The sequence below is a fragment of the Ovis canadensis genome, chromosome 15, assembly GCF_042477335.2.
Source record: "Ovis canadensis isolate MfBH-ARS-UI-01 breed Bighorn chromosome 15, ARS-UI_OviCan_v2, whole genome shotgun sequence".
In the NCBI taxonomy this organism is placed as follows: Eukaryota; Metazoa; Chordata; class Mammalia; order Artiodactyla; family Bovidae; genus Ovis; species Ovis canadensis.
The window spans coordinates 14,294,774-14,322,109 of NC_091259.1; the positions used below are offsets into that span (position 1 = coordinate 14,294,774).

Consider the following 27,336-nt stretch of genomic DNA (forward strand, 5'->3'; position numbering starts at 1 on the left):
ATTCTTCACTGTCTGAGCCATTATAGCTTGGCCTATAATGAGCACTCAAGAAATACTAGTTGTTACTGTTACTATTGCTGATACAGTTTAGAACAAACCATGTCCTTGTAACTCACCTAAATATATTAATAGCCAAATGAATAATAAAGTCAATCTCATGCAACAATGCCTGAGCATAAACTACTGGGTGTTGAAGAGAAATTAAAGTTACAGCCCCAACAAACAGTACCAGTTTCAAAAGGTATTTGACCACAGAAACTCAATTCTCTGTAATATGTAGCAGAAGAGAGGTACTTTACTTATTAATCAAATCTAAGATCCCATGAAATGTTAAGAAGCACTCTAATTTGAGAGTGAAATTAATGTTAGAATTGAATGTTATTCAAATTATGTTAGATTTTCTTCAATGTTAGAACTGAAGAAATGCTACTAAAATAAAAATGAGTGACCTTAATGCTACCAAAGTTGAGATAGGAAGGTTCAAATACTGTCAATGCAAGCTACATAAACAAGATCTGTGCTGGCATCCGAGCTGGAGCTGTTTCTTAACTGATAAAATAAAAATTAGGAGAAGTTGAGGGGACCGGAAGGATAAGCAGCCCAAACAGAGGGAACCTGCCATGCAGAGTTACACATGCATGAACAAGCACGGTCTCTGCAGCATGGTCTCTGCAGTGTGCAGCGCGCAGGGCGAGCAGGCGGGGCAGACAGACAGACAGGAGGCTGGAAAGGAGACTTGGGCAGGTGGTGAACTGCAACCTCTAGGAGAGCTGCTCCACTGGCTTGTACACGTGCAATCACTACATGTGACTTAACTAATTTAACTACCAAACTAAGTTATTGACAAAGCTCACCCAACTAACTCATCCTAGTGAATCTGGATTAAGTGCCCTGTCTTAACTGCTGGGGCTCAGGGCTCAGGGCTTCTCTTCTGTGTCTCTGGTGGACCATGGCTTTGGACAACCCCTTTGGTCCTGAAAGACTCACAAATAATCAGGCATCAAAACACCACAAATTCTGAAAAGCATAAAGAACAAGAGGAGTAGGCAAAGGACAGGAAAAGCAGAAATACATATAAGGCAACATGGATGTGAGAACAAGAATCCTGAAGTTATTATTAATCTTGTCTACTCCTTGGAAGGAAAGTTATGACCAACCTAGATACTATATTCAAAAGCAGAGACATTACTTTGCCAACAAAGGTCCGTCTAGTCAAGGCTATGGTTTTTCCTGTGGTCATGTATGGATGTGAGAGTTGGACTGTGAAGAAAGCTGAGCGCCGAAGAATTGATACTTTTGTACTGTGGTGTTGGAGAAGACTCTTGAGAGTCCCTTGGACTGCAAGGAGATCCAACTGGTCCATTCTGAAGGAGATCAGCCCTGGGTGTTCACTGGAAGGACTGATGCTAAAACTGAAACTCCAATACTCTGGCCACCTCATGCGAAGAGTTGACTCACTGGAAAAGACTGATGCTGGGAGGGATTGGGGGCAGGAGGAGAGGGGGACAACAGAGGATGAGATGGCTGGATGGCATCACTGACTCGATGCACATGAGTTTGAGTGAACTCCGGGAGTTGGTGATGGACAGGGAGGCTTGGCGTGCTGCAACTCATGGGGTCGCAAAGTGTTGGACGCGACTGAGCGACTGAACTGAACTCAACTGAAGCAAGTGAAGACCTGTAAGGCTTGCTGTGTTTTGATTTTGAACAGTTCAAACTAATACGGTCAACATTTTACAGACATTTCACAGATGAATCTATTTATTTATGCTTCCTAATAATCTTTCTCTACCTTCAATTTTTTTTTTCTCAGTTCAACCTTTATGGTTTCTAGGGCTTACCTTTCCAAGGATGAAAAGACTTAGATGATACACTTATTACATTTCTTTTCAAGTTGGTTATATGTAACATAAAAATGGCCACTTCTCTCCACATCTGAAGACAACCTCTGTGGTCCCAGCAGAGGAAGGCCTTAGGCAGCAGTGGCATTTCCGGTATACTAGAACTCCTTCCCAAACCCGGAAGAAATTATTCCCATTCTCCCTCTCCTCCTCCCCACAAAGAAGTACCTGCCTGTCCACTGAAAAGACATTCAAAACCAACATGTGTATCTGGGATTCTGAGCAAGTCTAGGAAAACACCATAAGCACTGAATCGAACTCCAATCATTAAGCAGAGAACTTCTATTCTTAGGGGACAGCAGGGTTTGGTTCAGTTGGCAACACTCCTGGCCTCTGGATCAAGAGGTCACAGTCTCACGTATCAAGTAAGAACTCCAGTTTACAATTCCTGCTAACACTCCTGCAGAATTAATTCAAGAGGAATTAAATGACAGTTCCATCAGAAGTCAAGTATCCAGCAGAATTTCAAATCTAGAAATATAATACGGAAATAAATCGCACACAATAATCCTTTTAAGCAAAAGACTGTGACTTAGAAATGGTAGAAAGGCAGAGGGAGAAGAAGAGGGAGTGTGAGTGTGAGTGTGAGTGTTTTGGCCAAAGGCAGGCTAAATGAATTATATTTCATAACTATATTGACACTTGCCTTTAACACTGCCCCGTTCAAAAACAGGTAGGGCAACATCTGCAATAAAGATCTGATTAAAAGTAAGCTTCCGGTCTTTAAATATTTCCAATAAATAATTTAGATTTATACTACAGTGATGGGCTAAAAATATAAAAAAAAATTTCTGCAAAAATGAAAGGCTGCATCAAGTGATTTCATGTAGACAATCCACGAGCACACAACTCAGACACGGTGGCACCAAGTGATTAACAGCCCTTTACAAAAATAGATAAATAATGTTGCAATACAGGAGCTCTCATCTGAAACACTAGAATGTATTCCTGAAAACAGAAACTTATTCTGTACTTTAAAAATAGGCATCCCACGAAAATCAATAAGACTTAAAATTCATACACCCGGTGTCCTAAAGATTAGAGGTCCTAATATGCTACAAGGTAAATTTCCTAAGTAAAACTTTTCTCCCTACTTAAAATTACATAGTCAAATACTTGACTCCCAGGGAAATAATTCAGCCCTACAATAAAAACTATGCAACCTGAACTGACTTTGTACACAGTTGGGAAAAAATGATCTATGTGTGTGAGTTGTAAATAGCCTTTTTATAATGTCATGAATTTTCAGTTTTCATTTTAAACAGGTTTGTCTGGTATTATTATTTTCAGCATTCAAAGAGCTTTTAGTTATGATTTTTTTCTTTAAAAAAAATTTTTTTTAATTGTTTTTTGGCCACATCTTAATCCTCTGACCAGGGATCAAACCCTTGCCCTCTGCAGCGGAAGCATGGAGTGTTAGCCAATGGACCACCGGGAAAGTCCCTAGCTAGGAACGCTGACCACAGGTCTAGAGCCAGAAGGCATCCACGACGGCATCCTGACTCTTCTCACACTGGACTGCCGACGCTCCAATGCCCTCTATCACACACCTGATTGCTCTTTAAACGTCTTTATAACAAAGGCCACTTTATCTTAATCAGGTACTATAAAAAAAATCATTCCTATTGCTTAATATTCCTAGAATTGGGAAATCCCAACTGGGACAATTCCATTCAGAAAGTTATACTAGGACTTCCCTGGTGGCTCCGGGGGTAGGAATCTGCCTGTCAATGCAGCGGACACGGGTCCAATCCCTGGTCCGGGAAGATTCCACATGCCGTGAGGCAACTCAGTTCATGCACCACAACTCCGAAGCCTAGTGCAGCAACTGGGGAAGCCCACAGGCCCGAGGGCCGCACGTGCAGCTGCTGAAGCCAGAGCGCCTCAAGCCTGCGCTCCCAACGAGAAGCGCTGCTCTCAACAAGAGGGGCCTCCTCTCGTCATCAGAGGGAGCCTGCAAGCAGCACTAAGACCCAACGACAAAAATTATTCGGAAAAAAGACAGTTGTAATGAATGAGTGGCAATTTGAATTTGCTGTTTTCACAGTTATGTGAAGGCAGAGCAACATGACACTAAATCAAATCCTCATTAAATTCTAATCCAGTGGGTAAGTATTGACAAGTAATTCGCTGAACTAAAACACAACAAAGCAAGGTGCTCTGGGTAACCTCTTCTTCCTTAGACTCTACACTGTGTAACCTGCTCTTAGCAATACACAAAGCCAGGTAATAAAAGACAACACTGATATAGTCCTTTACAGTTTATGAAGCACTCTTGCATACATTACCACAAATGTATAAAACAGTAAAGGGACCTTAAATTAGCAGCAGCTGGGCGGGAGGCACGCCAGCTGAACCTCCACACATGTCAAACGAGGATCCCTTCATTCCATGGCCTTGATGCATTTAATGACACCAGAGTACAGCCTCCTGGAGAATCCTCTGAGGGCTGGTTCCAGAACCCCCTCAGACACCAAAATCCGAGCATGCTCAAGTCCTTCATTTAAAATGGCATCGTATTCGCATATAACCTCCACACATCCTCCTGTATCTTTAAATCATTTCTAGATTACTTATTAATAACAAACACAATGTAAATGTTATGTAAATAGTTGCTGATGCATGGAAAATTCAAGTTTTGATTTTTGTAACTTTCTGGAAAATTTTTTTTCCTGAAAATTTTCATTCTTCGAATGGTGGAACCCATGGATATGAAGGGTCAACTGTATGCACAGAAGCATATGTTCAGTCTTAAGTCCTTTCAATTAATTCAACAACTTATAAGTAAAATCATATCAGAATGACTCTGGAAGCTTTTGAAAGAGTAGATAATTCAGCCTTACTGGTATCATTTAAGGAAGCTGGTAAAGCAATGAAAACATCCTAGTTTAATCCAACAAGTGTTTAATCATCACCAAATGAGTATACAATTACTGAATGAAACTCTTTGATAAATACAGTGTAGATTTAGCTCAGTCTGCCAAAAAAAAAAAAAAACCTCACAGGACAAACACAAAGTTTATCATTGTAAAGAGATTTAATAGGAAGAGCTCATGCTATGAATGACACAAGCCAGGATAGGTGAATCTGTAGAAGTTACTTCACCTCCTCAAGGCAGAGGCCCAATCTATATAACGGGAAATATCTACAGGACTATGGAGAGGACTAAATGAGACGGTATGGTAAGTACTCATGGTTAAGTACCCACACAGCAGTATTCAAGGCACGGTTACTCTAACTTTAAAGCAGTAGTATATAAACTAATTCTGCATATTCAAAAGGAAGTTCCTTTAAATGTTTTCCTTTGAGATTAAATATAAATCACTATCTGACTCACAAAATATTAACGTATTTTGGAATGAATAAAGCAACGTAAATAATCATCAACAATTCGCCTACCACTGACAATGGGCTAAAAAAAAAAAAATGCTAAGTTGTATCTGACAATCAAAACAGTCCAAAGTTACAGCTGACTATAAAGACCAGACGCTGCAAGTATGGAAGGTGTCTGGGACTGTGATGCTGCAGTTCTGACAGATAAAGCGCTCTTCTTCAGAAGGCTGAAGAAGCCTTTTGTGGGACTCTCGGGGACAGTGACTGCCTTTAGTTTCTGTGCCAACAGAGAAGCTACAGATGAGAGAGAGCTCCAAGTCTGAATCTCAAGTTGCTTCTTTCTAATATTTATTTACAGCTTAATCGATAATAAACAATTAAGTGATATGTTAGTATTTTCTCAAACAAAATATTTCTTAAAATCAGCCTGGCAAGCTGCAGTCCATCAGGTCGCAAAGAGTCAGACACGACCGAGGGAGCAACTGAACTGAACTGAACTGAACTCTTAGCAAAACCACATCCCAAAACTAATCACCGATTCTTTATCTATATATATAGCCAGCCCTCTCTTTTCTAACTCTTTCACCTCTAACTATCAATTTCATCTTAAATTTCTACCTATATTCCTAGTGTCACTGTTAGAGCTCTTTTACTTTTCGTTTTCCTTTACACTTAAGTCACAATAAGAAAAATCCCTCCTTTAAACATTAGTAATCCCCCTTCTATTACCAACATCGCTAAGAGATTTTGCTTAATGGTGGTATTTACACATTAAACTTGGTATTCTTTGTGTAAAATGTAAAGCATTGCAAATACAACATCACATCAAAAAGTTAATTTGATACTTATATATAGACTGGGAATTCACGTGAATTTTTTTCATTGATTTTCACAGCATTTTAGAGCTGGAAAAGTTCTTAGAAATCATGTATTCTAATCCACTAATTTCACAGATGGGGAAATCAAGGTTCCCACGTAAGCAACCAGCCAGTCAGCCGTACTAGTAAACATTTATTAAATGCTGGACACTATGGTAAGTGCCAAAGACATACAGTGAACTGAATGTGGGGTCTGTAATATCCAATGGAGAAGACAAGCAACAGGTAACTAAAGTTCAAGTAAGAAGGAAATTTTTTCTTACTAGACACAGAGTTTTCCTAAAATCACATAATGTCAAGTTACAAAACCACTCACAAATAAAGCAGACTCAACAAAAGGACTCAATATTCAGTAAAGAATAAAATTCTCTTCCATCGAATCCTGTTTGTCCTTTAAATACAACCAAACTCTTGCCTAAATCTCTAACGACTTGGCACAATGATCTCGTCCTTTTCCAGGTTACTACCTAAGACTAACCGTGTTGCTCAGCAGTCAAGTGGACATATTCTTGGACCATTTCTATTTCACATACCTTGATTCCTAACTGAGAAAGGGACCATGAGGTTCTTAATCTGTATGTTTTACACCTTGGGCAAGCATGGCACTAACACTTTCTAAAGACATCAGAACAGATGAACATAACTCGGTGCCTCCAAAATGACTGAGAACAACACTTAGAAACAACTCTCAACACTTTTTTGGTGAGAAATTATTATGTGGTGGTACTATACTAGGTGCAGGGAGATATGATATCAACAGCTTTGAAGTGAAAATGTACTCCTGATATAGAAATGTTCATGACAGGCTCGAAGGGGGAACTTCAAGGCAGACTTGAGGCTAGAAAAATCCAGGAAGACAATCCAGGGGAATTAACATCTTGAGCTGCATTTTGAAGGAATCTGTATTTCATTTAAACAGTTCCCTGATGAAGGGTAGGGATCTGAGGATGAAAAAAGCTACCATTTAGTAAAATACAGAAATGTCCTAAATCTCAACTTAGGTCACAGAAGTAGGAAGTTTCCTTCAATTATAATTGCCACAATTAAGAAACTCACTATTTCACTCAATCTGTGAAATTTAAGAGGGTTATTCAGGGATTTGTCGTTAGGGTGCCACTCTTTCAAAAAACTATTTTTGGCTGTGCTGGGTCTTAGCTGCCACACACAGGCTTTCTCTAGCTGTGGCCACCAGGAGCTCCTCTTTGGGGCGGTGCAGGAGCTTCTGGCTGAGCTGGCTTCCTCTGCTGCGGGCACAGGTGTTAGGCTCTGCAGCTGTGGCTTGCTGGCCCTAGAACACACAGGCTTCAGTAGTGGCAGGGCATGGGCTTAGTTGCTCCTTAGCATGTGGAACTTTCCTGGACCAGGGATGGAACCTGTGCCCCCCACACTGGTCGGCAGATTCTTATCCACTGTGCCACCATGGAAGTCCAAGGGTGCCTCTTTGGAAAGGCCTAGTACCTTGGGGGTCATCCTATAAGGATACTCTTCTCTTTTTCCTTTTAGTCTATGCTGTTGACTATCATGAGGTTGTTTTTTTGAGGGGGGGCGGGGCAGTGAGGGGAATTATAGAGACACAGTAAATTCGGAAATAACTCACCTTTTACAGATAATGTTCATGACTAGAAAATCACTTCAAATATCCTAGATTATTACAGTTCCAAATGCACTTTCAAAGAATTTGAATTAAAAGCAAAGTTCAATTCTTGTAACATAATTGCTGATTTTATCAATTGATGCTTTCCTAAAATTAAAATTATAGGTATGGCTGAAAACCACTTTTCTCAGTCATGTAAAATTTCCCTGAAATTGAATCCAGAACAGTGGAGAAAACATTTTTTTTTTTTTTAGGATGGAGAAAATCATTGAATAATGCCTCAATTTTTTAGGACAACAGACTATAACACAGAAGCTACTAAGTTTTAAAAGTTTGACACCAAAGAGTCGAAAGTTTGTCAAATTCACATATTAGAAGTGTCCTATTTAAGATAAAATGGCTATTAATTTTACCCTGAGTGGACTGAAGCTCCTTGGTTTTCAATTAATCATTTGCTGTAATTAACAATTCCTAACCACATTCACATAAAGAGCAATACTGCATCTGGTCCCATCACTTCATGGGAAATAGATGGGGAAACAGTGGAAACAGTGTCAGACTTTATTTTTTGGGCTCCAAAATCACTGCAGATGGTGACTGCAGCCATGAAATTAAAAGACATTCCTTGGAAGAAAAGTTATGACCAACCTAGATAGCATATTCAAAAGCAGAGACATTACTTTGCTGACTAAGGTCCGTCTTGTCAAGACTATGGTTTTTCCTGTGGTCATGTATGGATGTGAGAGTTGGACTGTAAAGAAAGCTGAGCGCCAAAGAACTATGCTTTTGAACCGTGGTGTTGGAGAAGACTCTTGAGAGTCCCTTGGACTGCAAGGAGATCCAACCAGTCCATTCTGAAGGAGATCAGCCCTGGGATTTCTTTGGAGGGAATGATGCTGAAGCTGAAACTCCAGTACTTTGGCCACCTCATGTGAAGAGTGGACTCATTGGAAAAGACTTTGATGGTGGGAGGGATTGGGGGCAGGAGGAGAAGAGGACAACCGAGGATGAGATGGGCTGGATGGCATCACTGACTCGATGGACGAGTCTGAGTGAACTCCGGGAGTTGGTGATGGACAGGGAGGCCTGGAGTGCTGTGTTTCATGGGGTCGCAAAGAATTGGACATGACTGAGCGACTGAACTGAACCACATTCACATAACCCAATTTCATCCCTTGATGACACACACACACACACAAACAACCCACAAATGAGACCATTTTCTTTTCTAACACTATTTAAAAAAGAAAATCTCTATAGAGAAATGATGTTTCCGTAGATAGACAACAAAGTTATTTAAATTTTGAAAATCAAACTCCTCCCAATCACGGACTCAGATCTAAAGGATATACATGTTAAGCTGCAATTCCTGTGACAGACAACTCCCGTCATCTGTTTTTGTGAGCTTTAGCAAAACTGCTGGACAAGTTCTGCATTTGATAAGGTGACCTGATTTTAAGTAACTAGAAGGGACTTGGGGTGGGGTTGCAGGGGTGGCAGTGGAGGGAATCACTGTTCTTGGATGCTGAACTATTTCCTGAAAACTTAAAAGCTAGCTTCTATTCTATATCCACTTAATAATCTAACTGTTTGGAATGCTTGAAACCTTCCTGCTCTTTAAAAAGTAAGCGACTGACAGGAACTGAAGAGGGCAGATTCTGCAGAGCAGGGTTACTGAGCTCCTACCCCACACAGGCTGCAGGGTGGGGGCCTCAGTGACTGCGGGCGTGTAATCACTGACTTGCTCAGCAACTTTGCTGTAATGGCTTCAAATTGCAGGCCTGAGGAAATGCTCCATAAATAGCAGCTCTTTTTTCTTGTAAAGCCTCTTCATAGACCCAATAGAACTGCACTACCAAAAATGGAGGAGTCACCGTGGATCTTTAAAAAAAAAAAAAAAAAAAGGTCAAGAGAACAAGGAGGAATATCCTGCTAACCAGGTTACTCATTTTGGGGGAATGAATCACAGTACTGAAATCTGACCCACTGTTTGCATTCAACTTTTAGGTAACAAAAATTACAAGGGATTAAGTCAGTTTTTGTAATCATGCAATTTCATGAAAAGGAAAAAGAACTGCTGTTTTTATAGGCCGTTAGAAAAAGGGATGTATACTGAGTTTGAAATTAAATGTTTGAGAATGCCTTCTCAACTCCCAGTGGAGCAGGGCTCCTTCGGTGTCCATTCATAAGCCACCTGCAAGCCGAGACGTGGTGTGGTCACAGAACACACTCTGGGGAAGCAGGAACCACATACACACCACGGCTCGAAGGTCACCGTTACACTCACACCTCCTGCACTCCTTATGTTCACGTATATTCACATATATGCATGTAACTTGATCATTCAGATAACCTACTGTAAATTAACAAAAACTCAATGAACAGCCACTTTAAGTTGAATATATTTGCAGTAACAATGAAGATTTTTCTCAGCTGAATTCAGGCAGGGAAAGAAAGCAGCAATGCATTTAAACCAAACACAGACAGGGACCAGGAAATTCAGGTTCCATGTCGCTCCAGTTTTCCACGTGAGTTCATGCCTAACTTAATCTACAACAAATAAGGCAGTTTTTAAAAACAAAACATGAGAGTCAAGTTTTACAGGACAGGTACAACTAGTTGTCAATTAGAATTCATGGTTTTAAACAGAAATGATGACTTGTAATCAAAAAGCCAGTATTCTGTCTAACTTACTAAATGGTTCAGAAACAACCTGATCGGATGGCACCTCAATTCAGATTACATTATTTACCAACAATTAGACTTTACATTTTAACAATATAAACTGTTTTCCTGTGACATTATGCTTTACCCTGAGTTTTTTAGGCCTCAGGTGAAATTCAACTATCCTGAACATTGTTTTTAAAAAACTTCCATCCAAGTACGGTAGGCTGAAAAACATGGCCACACTATTATGCAGTTCCTCCCATGAACAAAGAGTCTACTTTTCAAACCTTTCGGTCTGAGCTGAGAGAATGCAGTAACAAGTGACATTATGGAACAGCCTCAGAAGGCTTTGCAGCATCTGCCTTTATTCCCCAGAAGGCTCCCCCCAACACGGAAGGAGACCTCTGTGCCCCACCTGGCAGCCACCTACAAGCCAGGAGAACAAGCCTCAGGATGCAAACGACGTTGATCCCAAGACTCCAGAGCTGTGCAAACGCTAGGTGGTAGTTTAGGCCAACCAATCCACGTTGCTTTTGTTGTTGCTGTTATGGTAGCCCAGTTTGGTAAATCATCTAGTAAGAGCAAATAACCTCCATGTGGCTTACTACAAAACAGCTGGAAGTCTTCATGACCTAATATGCTGCTATCGGCCATACGCATGTCTTAATTACTAGCATTCCTGAAACTCCTAACTTCCTTCCAAAACCATGTTAATGAGTTTTGTGTAAAAAGAATTTTGACTGCTCTGTGTCCCACTAAAGTTTTATTAATAAATTTAAATCTGATTGTTTTAACTGTTACTGGGTGTTTTAACAGTAACTTATAATGGTGATAGGCAGAATATTAAATTTGCTTTACAATTTATTTTAATAGAGTTGATTAATAAATATGCACTCAAATGTTTATTTGGTGTTGGTAATGTAAAATGGACTCTAAGCTACCTGATTTTGCTTGTCTATCACTCTAAAGTTTAAAGAATTCTTTAAATCTCTGAAAGAAAACATTTCCGTTATTAACAGCTTTTCTACCAACTTTAAAACGTAAACACTGTAACTTTTTACAGCATATTTTATTAGTAATTCAATTTGTCCAACAGTAATATCAATGAATGAAAAGGGCTTACATTCATTTTGTAAAATTTTAACAAAGTTTACTTGGTAAATAAACATCAAGCTAAACTTAAAAACAGTACCAGAAAGTTGAAAACAATCCCTTGTAACTAGCATTTCCTACAAATAATAGTGTTAAAAAGTAGCCAAAAAAAAAAAACTTAAATAGCCTGTAACACTAGAAGTTAAAAAAACACATATAGGACACAAACGAATTTGACAATGTTCATGTAATGGATGGTCTGTAATAGATGGTCTTCACTTGTAAAACTGTTTTTTTCCCCAAGCAGTGAATAAAACCATGCCACTTAGTGGTTTTTCAAGTGTTTTGATATAAGAACTGTTTTTTTTTTTTTAATGCCCAAGGTCAGAGTGCAGAAGCAACCACAATTAATAGCTTCCTTTTGATGAAGGGAGGAATCTCTTAAGGTGCAAATAGAATTCAGGATGGGAAGGGCAACCTCTTTGGTTGTTACCAGAAAATCTCTTTGCAGTTGTCTTTGTCTCCCCACTTCCTATGCCCCCACATTCATTGAATTGAAAATACTAATTGTACAAGCTTCCCTGGTGGCTCAGATGGTAAAGAACCCACCTGCAATGCGGAAGACCTGGGTTCAATCCCTGGGTTGGGAAGATCCGCTGGAGGAGGACACGGCAGCCCACTCCAGTATTCTTACCTGGGGAATCCCACGGACAGAGGAGCCTGGTGGGCTGCAGTCCACAGGGTTGCAAAGAGTTGGACACAACTGAGCATAGCAGAGCCCAACTATATAACTTAAACACTGTCTCTTCAAAGTCCCACTGCCATCACTTCATTAATTTTCCCCTGAATTCTCACAGTACTCTACTCAACGTATGTAATGCTTTAACAACATGATTTCATTTCTTATTCATTTAATTCTAAAGCAGTCATATATTCCCCGTCCATGGAACCGTAGATCATTCATTTATAATCCCAAATAAGTGTCTTTCTTTAATAGTTCTAGCTATTAGAGCTTAAGAATAATCTCAAACTTATAAACTTTAGAATACACAAGTAAGTACTCTTAGCATCTTTTTAGCATGGAACGAATAACAATAATAACTAAGCAGGGGCTACAGGCATTATTCAGGGTGACCATCAACCAATGGACTGAAATAAATCAGCAGCCTAAGGGACAGCAGGGGCTTCCCTGGTGGCTCAGTGGTAAAGAACCCACCTGCCAATGCAGGAGATGCGGGTTCGATCCCTGCGTGGGGAAGACTCACTGGAGAAGGAAATGGCAGCCCACTCCAGTATTCTTGCCGGGAGAATCCCATGGACAGAGGAGCCTGGCGGGCTACAGTCCATGGGGTTGCAAAAGAGCTGGACATGACAGCGACTAAATAACAACAAAGGGACGTCATCCACAAATAAACACATCAAAAGCTACACACACAGTGCTGAACAAAGATCTGTCTTCATCGAGTCCATGATGACCTAGTCTCCACAGCTTCTCCACTGAGAGATAATTAGCAACGAAAAGGCAAACCTGCAATAAATGTGTCCTGAGATCTGCCTGGTCTATCAAGACTGATATATTATTAATTTTGCCCCAACTCCATAGAGGGGAACCCAGCGAACCCTTAAACGAACGCCTTCCACATAAAACCAAGAGGTAAGGGCTTATGAAATGAAGAGACCACTAAGCACATATAGTGAATTCAAATAAGATAATTAAGAGTAGAAGAGTGAAAGAAATCATAGACATATCAATGTAAGTGATCCAACACACACCATCCAAAACCAAGTGGGTCTTTTTTAAGAAAAATCACCCTGTGTTTGAGGGAGAAGAGGGAGCTGTGCAAATCCCTATCTGTAGTGACGGGCACTAGCTGAAAATCGAAAAACAGACGGGGATATGGGGGGTGGGTTATCTTCAAGCACAGAGGACAATGATACTAACTTTATCTATCACTGTGCAGAAAAAGCGATTACTGCATGACCCATAAGAAGAGATCTGTACTAGTCCTAACAGGAAAGTCTGCATACCCCTACAACTGGGAGGGGTCAACAGCGATCTATCTATTACATCAGCTGGCGACCATCCAGACTACACAATTTCGGAAATATAACCTGTATCAGTCTGAACATGTGTAGAGGAAAAACAGAAACATCTGTATCTTGGCCAACTTTTCCCCAGTTATTTTTGTTTGTTTGTTTTTAAAATGGAAAAAAAAAAAAAAAGTTATCCAGGAAAGCTTGGTAAGTTTTAACTTACCAAGTGACCCTATCACTGGTAACGATTAGTTCCAGGCATTCTCAGAAAGCTGATTTAGCTCGTTTCTAACATTAGTACTTTGTCATTTTAACACACCACGTTACATATTTAACTAAGATGTATTGATTCTGTTCCATTCCTCTACCCCATTCGAATCTTTTACCCACCCCAAAGTATATCCACCTTTTCAGTATCATGTAGCACTCTTCTCTGATGCTAGAGTGTTCTGGTCTGGTTTTGTGTTGGTCACTTAAGATTTTATGCAGATTTTAAAAGGTCTGCTTCTTCTTTTTCTATCAAGAATTTCCAACTTTTTACACTACTCAAGGAAGAGACTGCTGAAAAAGTGGATTGAAGAAAATTCAACTTGCTACCAAAGGGTCCTAACACATCTCTGTTACTAAGGTGAATCCATTTTAACCTAAACCCAGTCTTCATAAAATTCTAACTTTTTACACGTCCATGGCTTCTTTATATGTAAACAATACTCTCTTAATATCGCTGTATGACATCTACAGTGGCCTGTTGAAGGCAGCACAGGTCACTTTTCCGAGCCATCAAGAGAGCAGTTGTTAGAGAGCAACCACCTAAACTAAGGCGGGGTCACGCTGTGTGCCTGCGGGGGCCAGCCCACGCAAGGACACTAGCAACTGTTTAATGAGTTTAGACATGCATACGCGTTTTCTTTAACATCTGTGTTGATAAAAACCAGGTGAAAGGAAAAGAATGAAAGAAAATCTATCTGCTGATTTCATAAGGCTATATTACTTTTAAGCCCTACTTTTTAAAGCAGTGGATACTAGACAGAAAACTAGAAAATGACACGAAAAACAGATAGGACCAGCTCATTATAGATACAGATAGAAATTAAGTCTCCAGGCTCTGCGCCCTTTCACACTTTTCAGGAACCAAATCCTCTGAACAAACTGATACACTGCCTAAAGCCAACCACCCTATCAGAGCACACAATTCCCTCCTCGAGCGAAATCTAATATGACGACTGAAAGTAGCAAAATCGATGCTGAAAGAGACCAATGACACTGAATTAATCGCTTGCCTGGTAAACACATTTATTTAAGTATTGATTTAAAAGCTAAGTCAAATCATATGAATTTGTCAGTGGTTACTGTTTGGAGCTTAGAAAACTGGCAACTTTATATAGTCAACTTAGTAACTGTAAAATTGAAACCACAAAAATTAAGCCTATATTCAACTTTTTAAAACCTACTGCACACACTCCCTTCCCTGGCCTAGGCAGAAAATGCGAAATTTATGTTCCAGAGAAGCGGACTTAGAGGGTCTGGATTCACGTACCTGGCACAGCAAAGAGCAAGGATGAAGCCCCGCACTTTCAGCCCCAAACACTAGCTGCCAGTCTTAACACACATTCCACGGCCAGAGCTCTAGCGAGGGAGCTGGCAGATTTTATCTGGAGAAACTGGCCACTACAAGAGACCTACTGACATTTAAGGCTTCCCACAACTTCAGGGCCTGGCTGGTTCCTGTTACATCACTCTCCAATGAAGCCCACTTAAGACACCGCAAGCAGAAGAAGATTTAAGAAGAAACACCCAGTGTCGTATCCTTAGAGAGCTATGACATTACTACATCCATGAAATAAGAACAGTATGCTATTAAAAAATAACCAAGGAACAATGAGCTCAGAAGAGTCGCTGGAAATTAAGAATGATAAATATCTTTCTGGAAAAACAAAAAAACAATTGAAAGTTAAGAGTTGAAAGAATCTCCCAGAAAGCATACCAAAAGGCTGAGAGAAGGAAAAATAGGAAGGAAAGATAAGAAAATTCAAGAGCTATTCTGACTGGCAGGAATTCCAAAAACAGAGAAGACATGAAAAAGACTGGAAGAAATTATCCAGGAAATAATAAAAGACCCCAGGAGTGAAGTACAGGGAAACGACACTGCAAAATCTTGAAGGGCACCATTCACACTGAGGATTGAGTTTCCAAACAACATGATCTTTACAATGAATTTTTTAAAGTGCATACCAAAGCATACTATGAAATTTAAGACACTCCCCCCCCCACCAACCAAAAATAAAGGGGAAAAAAACCTAAAATCATCAAAGAAAGCAAATCAGGTTTAACTGTTCAATAAGAAGATAGCATAAAGTGGAGTATTACCTTCTAAACTCTAATGGAAAATAGCTTGAGTTCTACAACCAAACTGCCATCAGAGGCCAACAGATAAAGATACTTTTAAACATAAAAGATCTCAACAGTTAGCTACCTACACCCTTTTTCTCAGCAAGTTTCTGAGAAAGTTCAACTCTAAGAGTGAGTAAATCAAGAAAGAGAAAAATAGTAAACACAGTATCAAACCAAGAAGAGTGATACAGGGACTTGCCAGGCTGAGAGTGAAGCAAAGTCCTAGTAAGATGACTCTGAAGCAAGCTGAAAGCAACCCATCTAGCGCAGGGCAGGAAGACAAAAGATTCAGGGATGTCTCCAAGGGGCCAAAAGAGCAACAGGAATACAAATGAGAAAAATGAGACACTTAACAATTCCAAGAGAATATCCAAGTTGTTCAGAAAATCATATTGCATTATACAACTCGGCTGTACGCAAATCCTAGAGTCTTAACAATACTAGTAAGAATACTAGCAAAACAGTTTTAGCGATTTTGGTGGCAAGGTAAAGGAAAGGGGAATTTCAGAGGGCGCAGAAAAAATTGTAAATGGTAACATGTTTTATAAATACATTATTTTTAAAAGGGAAAATCTCAAAAGAACTGAAGTGTTTGCCTCTGGAGAATGTAAGTCAGAGACAAAGAAAAGTCCTGTTAAAACTGTTCTTTTCTTTATGACCCTTATAGCAGGAAGGGATTGTCTGAATCTATGTATATGTCACTCCCCTAAAATTAAATTTCAAAATATATATTTACAGATGACGCTATATAAACATGAATGAATCTTCAACCACCTTTCTCTGGCAGAAATCTAGTGCTTCCTAACATTATTCTTTCCTGAATTTTCCAATTCTCTCTAATGAACATGTGTTACTTTCATAATTTAAAAAATACACTTTCGTTAAAAATTCACAAAATCAGATACATGGGAGAAGAAGCAAAGGAAGGAAGGACAGTTTTATAAATATAAAACAAAGGAACCCCATACTCATGCTTCTACAGAAAAAAAAAAAATCCACCTCTTACCCCTACCTCCGAGATGATAGGATTTACTAAATTATTTCCTCAAACCTTACTTCATATTATAGTCGCCTCAGGATATGTGAGAAGTTAAAATTTCAGGTAACTTTCTAAATACACAATTGACTGTGTGAAGGCTCAAAGCAGCACTGAGGAAAGACACTTTCACTCTAAAGCCCAGATCAACTAGTCTATAGCAAGTCTTCATGAACGTACCAAAAAGCTCATTCTCTAAACATATATCTATTGGTTAAACAAAGACCTTACTTTAAAAGTCTCCTCACTCTAGGTTAAGTAAGAAATTACAAGAGCAGAGAAGGATCTTCTTAACAAACTGTACCCTCATCACCCTCAAAGCAAGATTTAGTTGAAAAATTTGCTGAGTCTATTGAGTAACACTATCCTGTGCAGAGAAAAAGCCCACTAAAGTGAAAATGAGCAGGTAATAGTACTAACCACAAAAACACTGAAAATATTTGGTAGAAGGAAATAGTAATATTTTAAATAGACAGCCTTATTCATTTTGCTAATCTGCAACACTATTCAGAGAAACATCATCTTATCACTTGATGTGTTAAAGACTGTGATTCTTCTCATGCTAAACGCCAAATAAGGACTAAACTACCGACCACTTTTTCTTGTCAAAAATATTAAAGGGAAGGGGGAAGAAAAAGACCATTGTGATTTATACCAAACTTCTTTTGTTTGCTTTCAGAAGGGGTCAAGCCCTGCGCAAATAGAAGTGCTTCCATGGGGGCAGTACTGTTCCCAGGAAACTTTGTGCTACAGTACTTGAGCATCCAGAACCATGAAGTAATTCTTCTTCATAAAAACAGAAATGTCCCTTTCATGGCTTGAAGTTCTGATTAATCCGCGAATCAGAAGGCCTTTTTGTAAAAACTCCATCACTTAGTAACCATAGTTATAGAATCACACAGCTCTTTAAGACTTTCTTTTATATGTGCTACTCAACTATTATTAAACTTTCAAGTCATAATTAATGGCTAAATTATACTATCACTTAAGGTAGCAAATTAAGTTTGAATAATCTTAACCCTTAACAACTGATTTTTAAAACAACTTCACTTTGATTTGCCCTAAGTCTAAACTTCACAAATATTTTGACAAATAGACTACATTTAGAGCTTACATCTTCCCCAAAATCTGAAGGTAAAATGAAATTCAGAGTCATACCAGCATTACTATCTTAAGATGCTAATTTATTTTCCCAACTACAATGTAAAACATACTTTTCTATATTATTAACGAGGACTGATCTCAGGGTTTCAAGAAGTTTTTCAAGTTTCAACTATTTGACTATCACCCAGGCTTTTTTCTACAGTTAACATGAAGCTTCGGGGGAGAAATATTCTAACGTTACTTTTTAAAGAAAATTTGCCTACCGTCTTGCAGCTAACTGAGTTTGCTGCAATTAAACTTCTAGTTTAATAAAGGTCAAGTACCTGTCTTAGTACCTTCACACTGACAATACTCATTATTTTTAGGAAAGTAAGTTCTATGCTACATTTATCATCACACTCACTATCTTCCTACTGTTTTTCCCTACCACCATATTCAACACTTTCGCCTAAATCTGTGGCACGGCAGGCCATTCTTCCCGGGGTGCCCACCCACTGAGCAGAAGGAAGCATTTTTCCTGAGAGCTGAGGGCGTGCTTTCATCTCTCTCCACTCAGTCTCAATCAGCGAGACAGACGGGTAGGTTGGCCATCCCCTCAGACAGGGAAGTAACTCTGGGGATTTTTAAAACTAAAGTATAATTGACTTACAATATTATATTAGGGAAATATTTTGTGACTGCAATTTCAACTGTTTATGGGCTTGGGTCCTCACCCTCCCCTCTTTTCTGGGTTTTGCTTTTTTGCAGCTTAATCAACAGTTAAGGGCAATATCACAGGCTTTTCATTTTTAAAGGGAAATCATTTGGGTTACATTTGATATAGCAAGAAACCAAAGGAGCAGATTAGCCTCTCAATAAAACTGTTCCTTTTATAAACGCCTAATATTTATTACAGTAGCAATACACATTATATGTGTTCATACTCTTCTAAGTGTTTGGGACAAGATGCAAGATCAAATTATTATAATAAGAAACAATTTAATTGATAATATGTCTCCCTAATTAATACATGTTTGAAGTAGCTTTACTTAGGGTAGAGGAACATTCATTTTGAAAACAAGGTAAGGGTCAAAAAAAAAGACTCCAATTACTTACAGCAATTAATAACACCTAGAAGGCAACTTCATTTAATGTTGGAATACGGGCTAATTTCTATGCTGTGAAATGTCAAAAATCTCTGAAAAGATACCTTTTAAAACTGTGAATCAAGATACTCAATATACTTGTTAATAAAATCACAGCCACAAGAAACCTTGAATCTTCAAGGTTTAAAAACAGAGTCCAGTTATTTAGAAAATGATAAAAAAACAGAAATGAAACAAAATGACCTCTTAAAAATTAGAAGATTATTAAAACAATGAAAATCTACACATTTTTAGAATCACTGGATGAGACTTCTTAAATCAAATTATAAGTTCCTACATGCTACATTTTACATAAGAGGTTCTTTGTATGTCATAACAGTTACAGAGCATCAGAGTCAATAAAACAAATTGGAGAAGTAAGAACACTCTTGTAACCAGAGATATAGAATTCTAATTCAGGAAGTTATTCAGCAGCTTATAAAGAAATAGGAAGTTGTTGACCAACTACTTGAAGAACTATTTCCTGTAGGAAAACTGTAAGACAGATGAAGAAAGCAGTAATTCTCAAAGCAATAAAAGAATTCTCTTAAAGCTCAATACATAATTTTGAAGAAATTCGTTTTAAACAGTAAACTCAGTAGAACAAGTATTATACCTAATACGCAGACTAAACCTAAAATACTTCACAATCATACTAGAACCTGAATATGTGTCACTGATAAATAGCTAGGACCACACTTCCACCTTATCACTTGCCAACCTAAGGCACGAGTCTTCTCCAGAAAATCTCACTGATGGAGGCAGGGCTTTAAAAGTCCCAACAGCTGCCTGCCTGTAATCCTTCAGTAGTTATGCTGCCTTGAAACAACAGGATGGGCCAACTAACTTCAAAGTCATTTATCTAATGTCACAAGACAACAATCAGTTGCTTCCAAAGTAAATGTTTCTAAGTTTTAAATTATATCATCTTGCAAATTTGGACCATTTATGGTCAGATTTCTCTATGCCAAATGTGTATTTCAACACATTATATACTTTGTAACTTAAAATTGGTGCCAACAAGTATCTAAAAAAAAAAGGTATAGTAAGGTCCAGCTTTCACTGTTGAAATGAGTGTGAAGTCTCTAAATCTTCATTCTACATCTAGCCAGCAATAAGAATCTTCTTTAGACACAAGAGGAAAGTGCTGCTGATTGCAAAGAGACCTTGACTTTAAAATAGCAAACCCAGAGTAAAAATGAACTTTGACAATTAACAACCCTGCTCCAAAAACTTCATTTATTACCTTCAACTCTAAGTCAAGGCAGATACTAACTCATTTCCTATGCAATACACAAAAATAAGTTGTTTAGGACAACTCACATGCCCCACGACATCATGGAAATAGCTACCAACAGGATGTGAACTAATCTTTCTAAAGCTCTTCTCCAACTTACACGCTGCTCATAAAGCAGATCCTTTAGAATATACTAAATTTGTAAGTCTACATCCAGCTTCCACCGTCAGTGCTTAGGGGCCCTCTCTGTAATTCCTGATATGTACCAACTAACCCATGATTTTGCTTTTACTGACCGAGATCCATCCATAAGGGGACATCTTTTTATTTCTGAAGGTTTAATGTGAGCCAAATATTCCACAGAGTCAAAAATCTTCATGATTCTTATCACATAATAAATCTAATTTTACTTCCAGTGAGAATCTCTCAAAAATCTTGAAACACAATCATGCTAATCTATCTTCTTTCCAGTTTTTTCTTTTTCATGGTAACCACTACCCATATGGCATAATTTTCAGATCATTTTGTCCTGGTTTACCTTCGCCAGAGGCTGACTTGAGTGGGGTGTTTGGGGTGGGGGGGTGTATGTGCGTGTATCCTTTGTTAATCCACCTCTGAGAAACACTTTCTCAAAGAAATCAGCACTGGAAACTTTAAAAAATAAAATACAGAACATTTCACGTCAAAACAAAAAGATCATTAAATGTACATACATAAAAATGTAGGCAGATGTCACCTCAAAGCAATTATTACAAGATACAAAAGATGAAAAGGGGAGCATAAATGTTGCTCTTTAATCACAGACTTTCAGCTATAACATCAACCAAAGAAGAGAGGCAAGCCAGCTATTAAACTGTTTAAAAATCTCCCCAGGTCAGCATGCAACCCAGCAGGGAGAGCTTCATAAAAGTACAGCCTTTCTTTTTCCTAAAAACCTGGTTTGTTTCTACTCCTTTTCCCTTCAAGACACATCCCTCACAGCGAGCAACTCTTTCAATCATTTACTGTGGATGTCTGCTTCAGAACAAACGATCTTGCTCATGCAGATGAGTTTGCCAGACTTGTGTGTACCTTCCAGTCTCAGGCTCTTTATTGTTCTGGTTGAAACCTGACCCTCTGAAATGGATACCGGGACACCAGAAAACGATTTAAAAAAGAAAAAAGTTGCAGGAAAGGGGAGCAAAAAACTGCAGAAACTTCTCAAGATCAAACTTTTCCCTCTGCTTTTCTCCTAAATAAGCTTGTCACAAAACTGTATCTTACACTGAAAGTTAACAACCTGCCCTGAAAGGCAATATAAAATATTAAGATATACACAAACAGTATTATTATTATTGTATTATCTGATCTAATGAATAAATGTTACATTTGCCTTGGGAGTAGACTGTCAAAGACAAATGTCAATCAAAACTTGGATTGTTTTTATTATTTCAACACGACTGAACAGAACTAAGCAACTTTTTGAAAATATCAGTTTCAGTCTATAATTACTTATAGGAAACATTCTGTATACACTTATGCCAAAGAAGCCAAATAAAAATATTAAAGTCTGATCCATAATTTCAAAGTGAGAGGAGACAAAATTCTATTTTGATCTTTTCAGCTTCAATGAAAATTTGCCATTTTGTTAAACACAAAAAAAATTAGGCTGAGAAAAACAAATAACCCAATAGCCTTGTTTTGTTTACCCAGAGAAGAGGGATTCTATTTTGAAGACCTGCTGGCTCAAAAGAAGTTTGACTGAACTGCTGTATATCAAATATGAAAATGCATATTTCTCTTTGCTTTTTGAGGGAGAAAATGCATCAAACTGCAGCTAAAGGGTCTGTCATCTCACATCTAAAATACTGTAAAATCAGACTTCCAGGGAAGTCCTACTTATTTTTATAGTTCTTTTCTACCAGTAAAATGTTTAGAAAGGTAAGTAGTGCCATACCTACTTCATAAAACTATGCCAGCCTACTAATTCTCACAATTTGAAATTCTTCATGGGATCCTTTCAGTTTAGAGCTAGGCTAATTAACAGGTTTGGCACAAACTCAAAATGAGAACATCCTAACTGCCACAAAAAAAGTTTAGTAAGAGGCTATGAGCCAGGAATCCATAAAGCTTTCAAAATATTACCCAAAGAAGGTATTTAGGTCGTACTATCCTGGGGAAAAAAAAATTATGGAAGAGATCACTGAGCTTGACATAAATACTAAGGAAAATATAAAAATAAATCATATCTTGGTGCCAGAAAATGATCCCCCACCCTTTTCTCCACTTACTTTAAGAAGTACCTCTGACCAGAAGATGTCTTCGCCATCTCCCAGCCGGCTGGCAGAGGCACATCGTCAGGGATCTCAAAGGAAGACTGTCGAAGGTGCTGAGCAGCCGGTGCGGCTGCCGGGCCGGAGACCACTCCCGTGGGGGTCAGCGTCCCTGGAGACACAGCTCCCAGCTGCAGGGACGCGGGGGACGAGTGAGCCCGCACGTGCTGCGGAGTCAGTGCTCCAGCGGTGCCTGCATCCGTACTGGCCTATCGGGAAGGTGAAAACAAATACTTCTTAAAATACGTTCTCAAAGAGAGTCCTTGCAAACTTCTAGATATTTGGTCGCCATGAAATTCTAAATACCAAAGGTAAATTTCAACATCTAACACATCGGAATACAGGCTGCAGATGGATACTTTTAAAAGCCGAGGTAAACGCCAAGGCAGTGTGGGTGTTTTTCCAAGTTCTGAACTGTTTTAGATATAAACAAAACCCAAAGAATCAAATAACTATGTATTCCCCACCTTTTTTCAAAACTAAGTTTTACGTAATTGTTTTTTTCTAAGCCAAGCCCTAAACACAAGACAGGTGTCATTATTTTCTCACCATGGACAAATGTCATCAATACAGCAACCATCAAAATTTATACAACTTTTAAGAACTACAAAAGATCCAGAAACATCCAAAGATTCTTTAAAAGCCACCTAATGAATGAAATATAAACCCTGCCATATATTTGTACCTAGATGATAAAGATGTCAGCAATGTAACTACAATGGTAACTTAAGAATTTACATACTTACATATTTACAACTGTGTAGCAGCAGAAAAACTGCTGAAGTCAGACCCTAAAGATATGGGTTTCAGTCCAACCTGGTTAGTGTGACACACTGGACAGTATCTTACTCTGTGAGCCTCAAGACTTCTCATTTGTAATACTTTCCCCGCCCCCCCACGATGGAAAAATGAGGCAATAAATGAACTTATATTCAAATATTCAATAATTTGTGAACAACAGTATTTACAACCCCCATTCATACTATTCATAAGCAAATATAGTTATTTAAATTCCTTAATTAGAGTTAGGGTTTGATTTATCAAAAAGTTAAAATTTCCCAGATTCATATAACCAAGAAGAGAGACTGAAAGCAATCAGCAAGGGCATCTATGCCTTGATGTTAAATCATATATATTCCGAGTTTCCAATCAGAATAAATTGGAATTTAGGACTCATTAGCAGAAATAAAAGTCTAACTTACAGATGCACACTTGGTCAACAAACGCATTAAAACAAATAAAACTACGGTAACTTGTGAATATTATGAATCCATAAACTGCTGATACAAACTTTCATGCAATGATTTACTAGAAGAATAGGTACACTTTTCAATGGCAATTCTTTTCGGCTTACAGATGCCACAAAATGGGGAATTCAGTATCCTATGGGTATTATACTTTTGAAACATATTAACCAGCAGCATAGCTGTGCAGACGGTGGGGTGCAACGCCAACACCCACGAGCCCGGCAACTCATTTCCAGGGGTAAGAGAGAAGCGCACCCAGTTTGCACTTCTTGCAAACTGAAATATTGAGGGCAAGCAGCTAAATTGTTTTTCCTTCCTCTCCCTTAACCCAGGTTTTTTGTCAGCAGCGTGAGTTTTTCTGAGTTCCCAAACCCCTTGGTCTGAGGGAGAACTTATCACAGGCCTCCAAATAGGAGGGGCGATGGGAGTGGGGGCGATAAGTGTTCTTTCCGCTCAAGTTACAGCCGGGTGGACTAACTTCATCACAGTTATTTGGAAAACCAATTAACTTTTGGGCAAAGTTCCTATGCTGAAGTTCAGCCTGAAGCAAGTTCTTTTTTAAAAAGGAAGGACAGAAAGAAAAGTCTCCCCTAAACAAATCTTCTGGGACCGATCGGAATGTTAACACTTTCATAATATACAGTTGCACTTCAACGCTGGATCACGTTGACAAAATAATCGAACGCTGTATATGTGGGACAGCCATGTTCATATCCTCAGTAAGAATTAAAGAGCAATGGCGAGCCTCGAATTAGTCATCGCTTCCCAAACATTAACTTCTAATCACAGCTGAACTAGGCAGGACTCGGCCTGTGAGTCAACCTGCGGAGCGTTATCAAAGACTTGTGTTAAACCCCAGGCGCGGTGCAACCCAGCCCAGAGCCCGCGCGCCGTGCAGATGTGGCCCATTTAAAAGCATTTCAGCGGACTGTAAATAATTGTCCGCGGTGGGGAAGCCAGCACGTGAGCCCACTGCGTTTCGGGGAGAGTGAGCCTGCGCGAGTTGCAGAGCGCAAGGGGGAAGGGCCGGGGTGAGAGCGCCCAACTCCATAAACAACTTCCAGGAAAGTCTGGATCCTGTGCTCGGCGAGCGCCGGGGCCGCGAGGAGGAGAAGTGCTCCCGGGAGGGGGAGGGGGACAAAAGAGCCCGGGACCGCCCGGGCCGGTTCGAGCCCCGGCTCTGCTCCACGCTGGCCAACGAGGGCACGACTCCGTGCCTCCCGGGGAGACTAGGGGGCCCGGGAGACCCTGGAGGAGAGGGGGCTCGGGGCGCGACTCCGCCCGCGGAAGCCAGGGCCGCCCCCGCTCGCGGCCCGGCGGCGGGAGCGGAGGTGCGGGGCGCGCGCGTATTGTGCGAGCCCCCCGCGGCCCGGCCGCCTCGCCCGCCCCTGCTTTCCCCCCGACTCCGCCGGGAGCCCGAGGGGGAGGAAAGAAGGGAGCAGGCGAAGCGCGCCCCCGGGGGCTGCAGCCGCCGAGACGGACTCCCGGGGGCGGGGGGAACAAATCTCGGCCTCGGACTCCGGAGGAGCGCGGCGCCCCGGCCGGCCCGCCCCTGCGCGCGCCCATCCCCGCCCCGCCGGCGCCCCCGGAGCCCGCACCCCCCGAGCGCCCCCGCCGGGGCCCACCCGGCGGGGAAACGGGGAAACGGGCGGCGCGGTTACCTGTCGGGAGTGGGATTTGGGCTCGGGAGGCTTGAAGAAGGAGTCGGGCAGCTTCCGGAGCCTCATGGGCACGGTCTGCGGCACGTTGGCCGTCTTGGGGTTCATGACGGCGTTGAAGAGCGCCTCCAGGTCGGTCTCCGAGTCCCCCCGGACGTGCACGATCTGGTGGCCGGCGGGGGGGGCCTGCGGAGCCGCCGGGGGCCCCGGGGGCGCGGGCTGCCCAGGCGCGGACGGCGGGCCCTGGCCCTGGGGGCCCTGTGCGGGCGGCGGCCCCTGGCCCTGGGGGGCTGGCTGCGGCGGGGGCGGCCCGGGATCCATGGCTCCTGCCTCACCCGGCGGGCACGGGCTCCGCCCGGACGGCCCGGCTCGACGGGCCGCGGCGGGGGAAGCAGCGGGCGCGGCGCTGGCCTCGCGCTCAGGGCCGGGGGCTGCGCCGCGGCCCCGCAGCCCCCGCCCCGCGCCCGGCTCCGCGGGCCTGCGGCGCGTCGGGAGGGGCCGCCGGAGACCGGGGCCCGCGGCGCCCGCGCTCGCTCCCTCAGCTCGGGCTGCGGCCGCACGGCCCGCGCCGCTCCCCTCCCCCTCGCCCGGTTTCCTCTCCTTGTTCCTTCCTTCCTCCCTTTCTCCTCCCCGGCGGCGGCCGCTCCCGACTGAGACGCAAACTCGCCTCGGACGCCAAAACTAAAGTTGGGAGACGCGCCCGCCCGAGCGGCCGCGGCCCCGCCTCCTCGCGGCGCTTCCTTCCTCTGCGCGCCCGCCCGCGCCAGATGCTCAGGGAAACTTTCCCCGGCGAGGGCGCCGCATTCCTGCGGACTCCGGCCGCCGCCGCCCCGCCCGCCCGCGTGCCCGCCTGCCCGGCCTCCGCGGGGCCTCGCGGAGCCGCGGCCGCGGCTGCGAGCGTGCCTGGCGCCCCGCGACCGGGGAGCCGCCGGCCCGACGACGCGCGCGCGGCGGGTCCAGGTCGGAGCCCGGGCGCCGCCGGGAGCGCGGCCGCCCTGGGCGCGGGGGGTCCGGCCGCCCGCCCGGCCTGGCCGCCTCCCCCTAGCCCTCGGGAGCGGCGGCGCCCCTCGCCCCTAGATGCCGGACAGCTGAGGCAGAAAGGAGTCTGGCGGGGACGGCGGAGTCCACGGACGCCCGCCCCGCGTCAGCCCGACCGCACCGACGGGAGTGCTCCTGTGGGCTCACGGCGAGGGTGGACCTAAAATGGTACCCGTAACACACATTGACTTAATAAGGATCCATTAAAAAAAAAAACAACATGAACTTGATACTTTTCACTTCTTAAACATGCAAAATCCACTTGAAAGACATAAACCAGTTTTGTGATTTGAAGCTTAAAGACTAAATCTGGGACTCAGTCTAATTTACTAAGTAACCAAAAAATTGCCTTTGTTTAAAGTGAAAACATTTTTTTAGTGCTCAGATTTGCCACATAGTCGTGAAAACTTCAACGGGGAAGCCCACGCTTCAAGTTTCAAGTATTGCCCTGTGTGCCTGTCTTATCCTTGACGGGATGGGAGCCTATCTTTCTTTGTTGCCCCTGTGCCTGGGACCTTGACTTTCACTTTGTGATAGTTGACCAAATAAGAAGTAAATGGGTGAGGAACTCACACCATGCACCTGGTTCTCTTTGTGGCGGTGTCGTACATGCAAGTCCACTTGAAATCACTCAGAAGCCATGAAAATGTGTTAAGGTTTTTTGTTTGTTTGACCACGCTGCTTGCGAAC

The 27,336-nt window shown here is 41.7% G+C and overlaps 1 protein-coding gene across 8 annotated transcripts in view; it reads right to left on the reverse strand.

Moving 5' to 3' along the window:
- Positions 1–26,304, reverse strand: part of YAP1 (Yes1 associated transcriptional regulator) — a 140,817-nt gene extending 114,513 nt beyond the window's left edge. For all 8 annotated transcript variants that reach the window (XM_069554829.1, XM_069554825.1, XM_069554827.1 and 5 more), the window contains exons 1-2: positions 25,612–26,304; positions 22,662–22,912 (exon numbers count right to left, since the gene is read on the reverse strand). In XM_069554829.1, coding sequence (XP_069410930.1) covers positions 22,662–22,912; positions 25,612–25,929 — 569 coding nt within the window. In that variant the 5' untranslated portion in view covers positions 25,930–26,304. The remainder of the gene's footprint in view (positions 1–22,661; positions 22,913–25,611) is intronic.
- Positions 26,305–27,336: the final 1,032 nt, after the last annotated feature.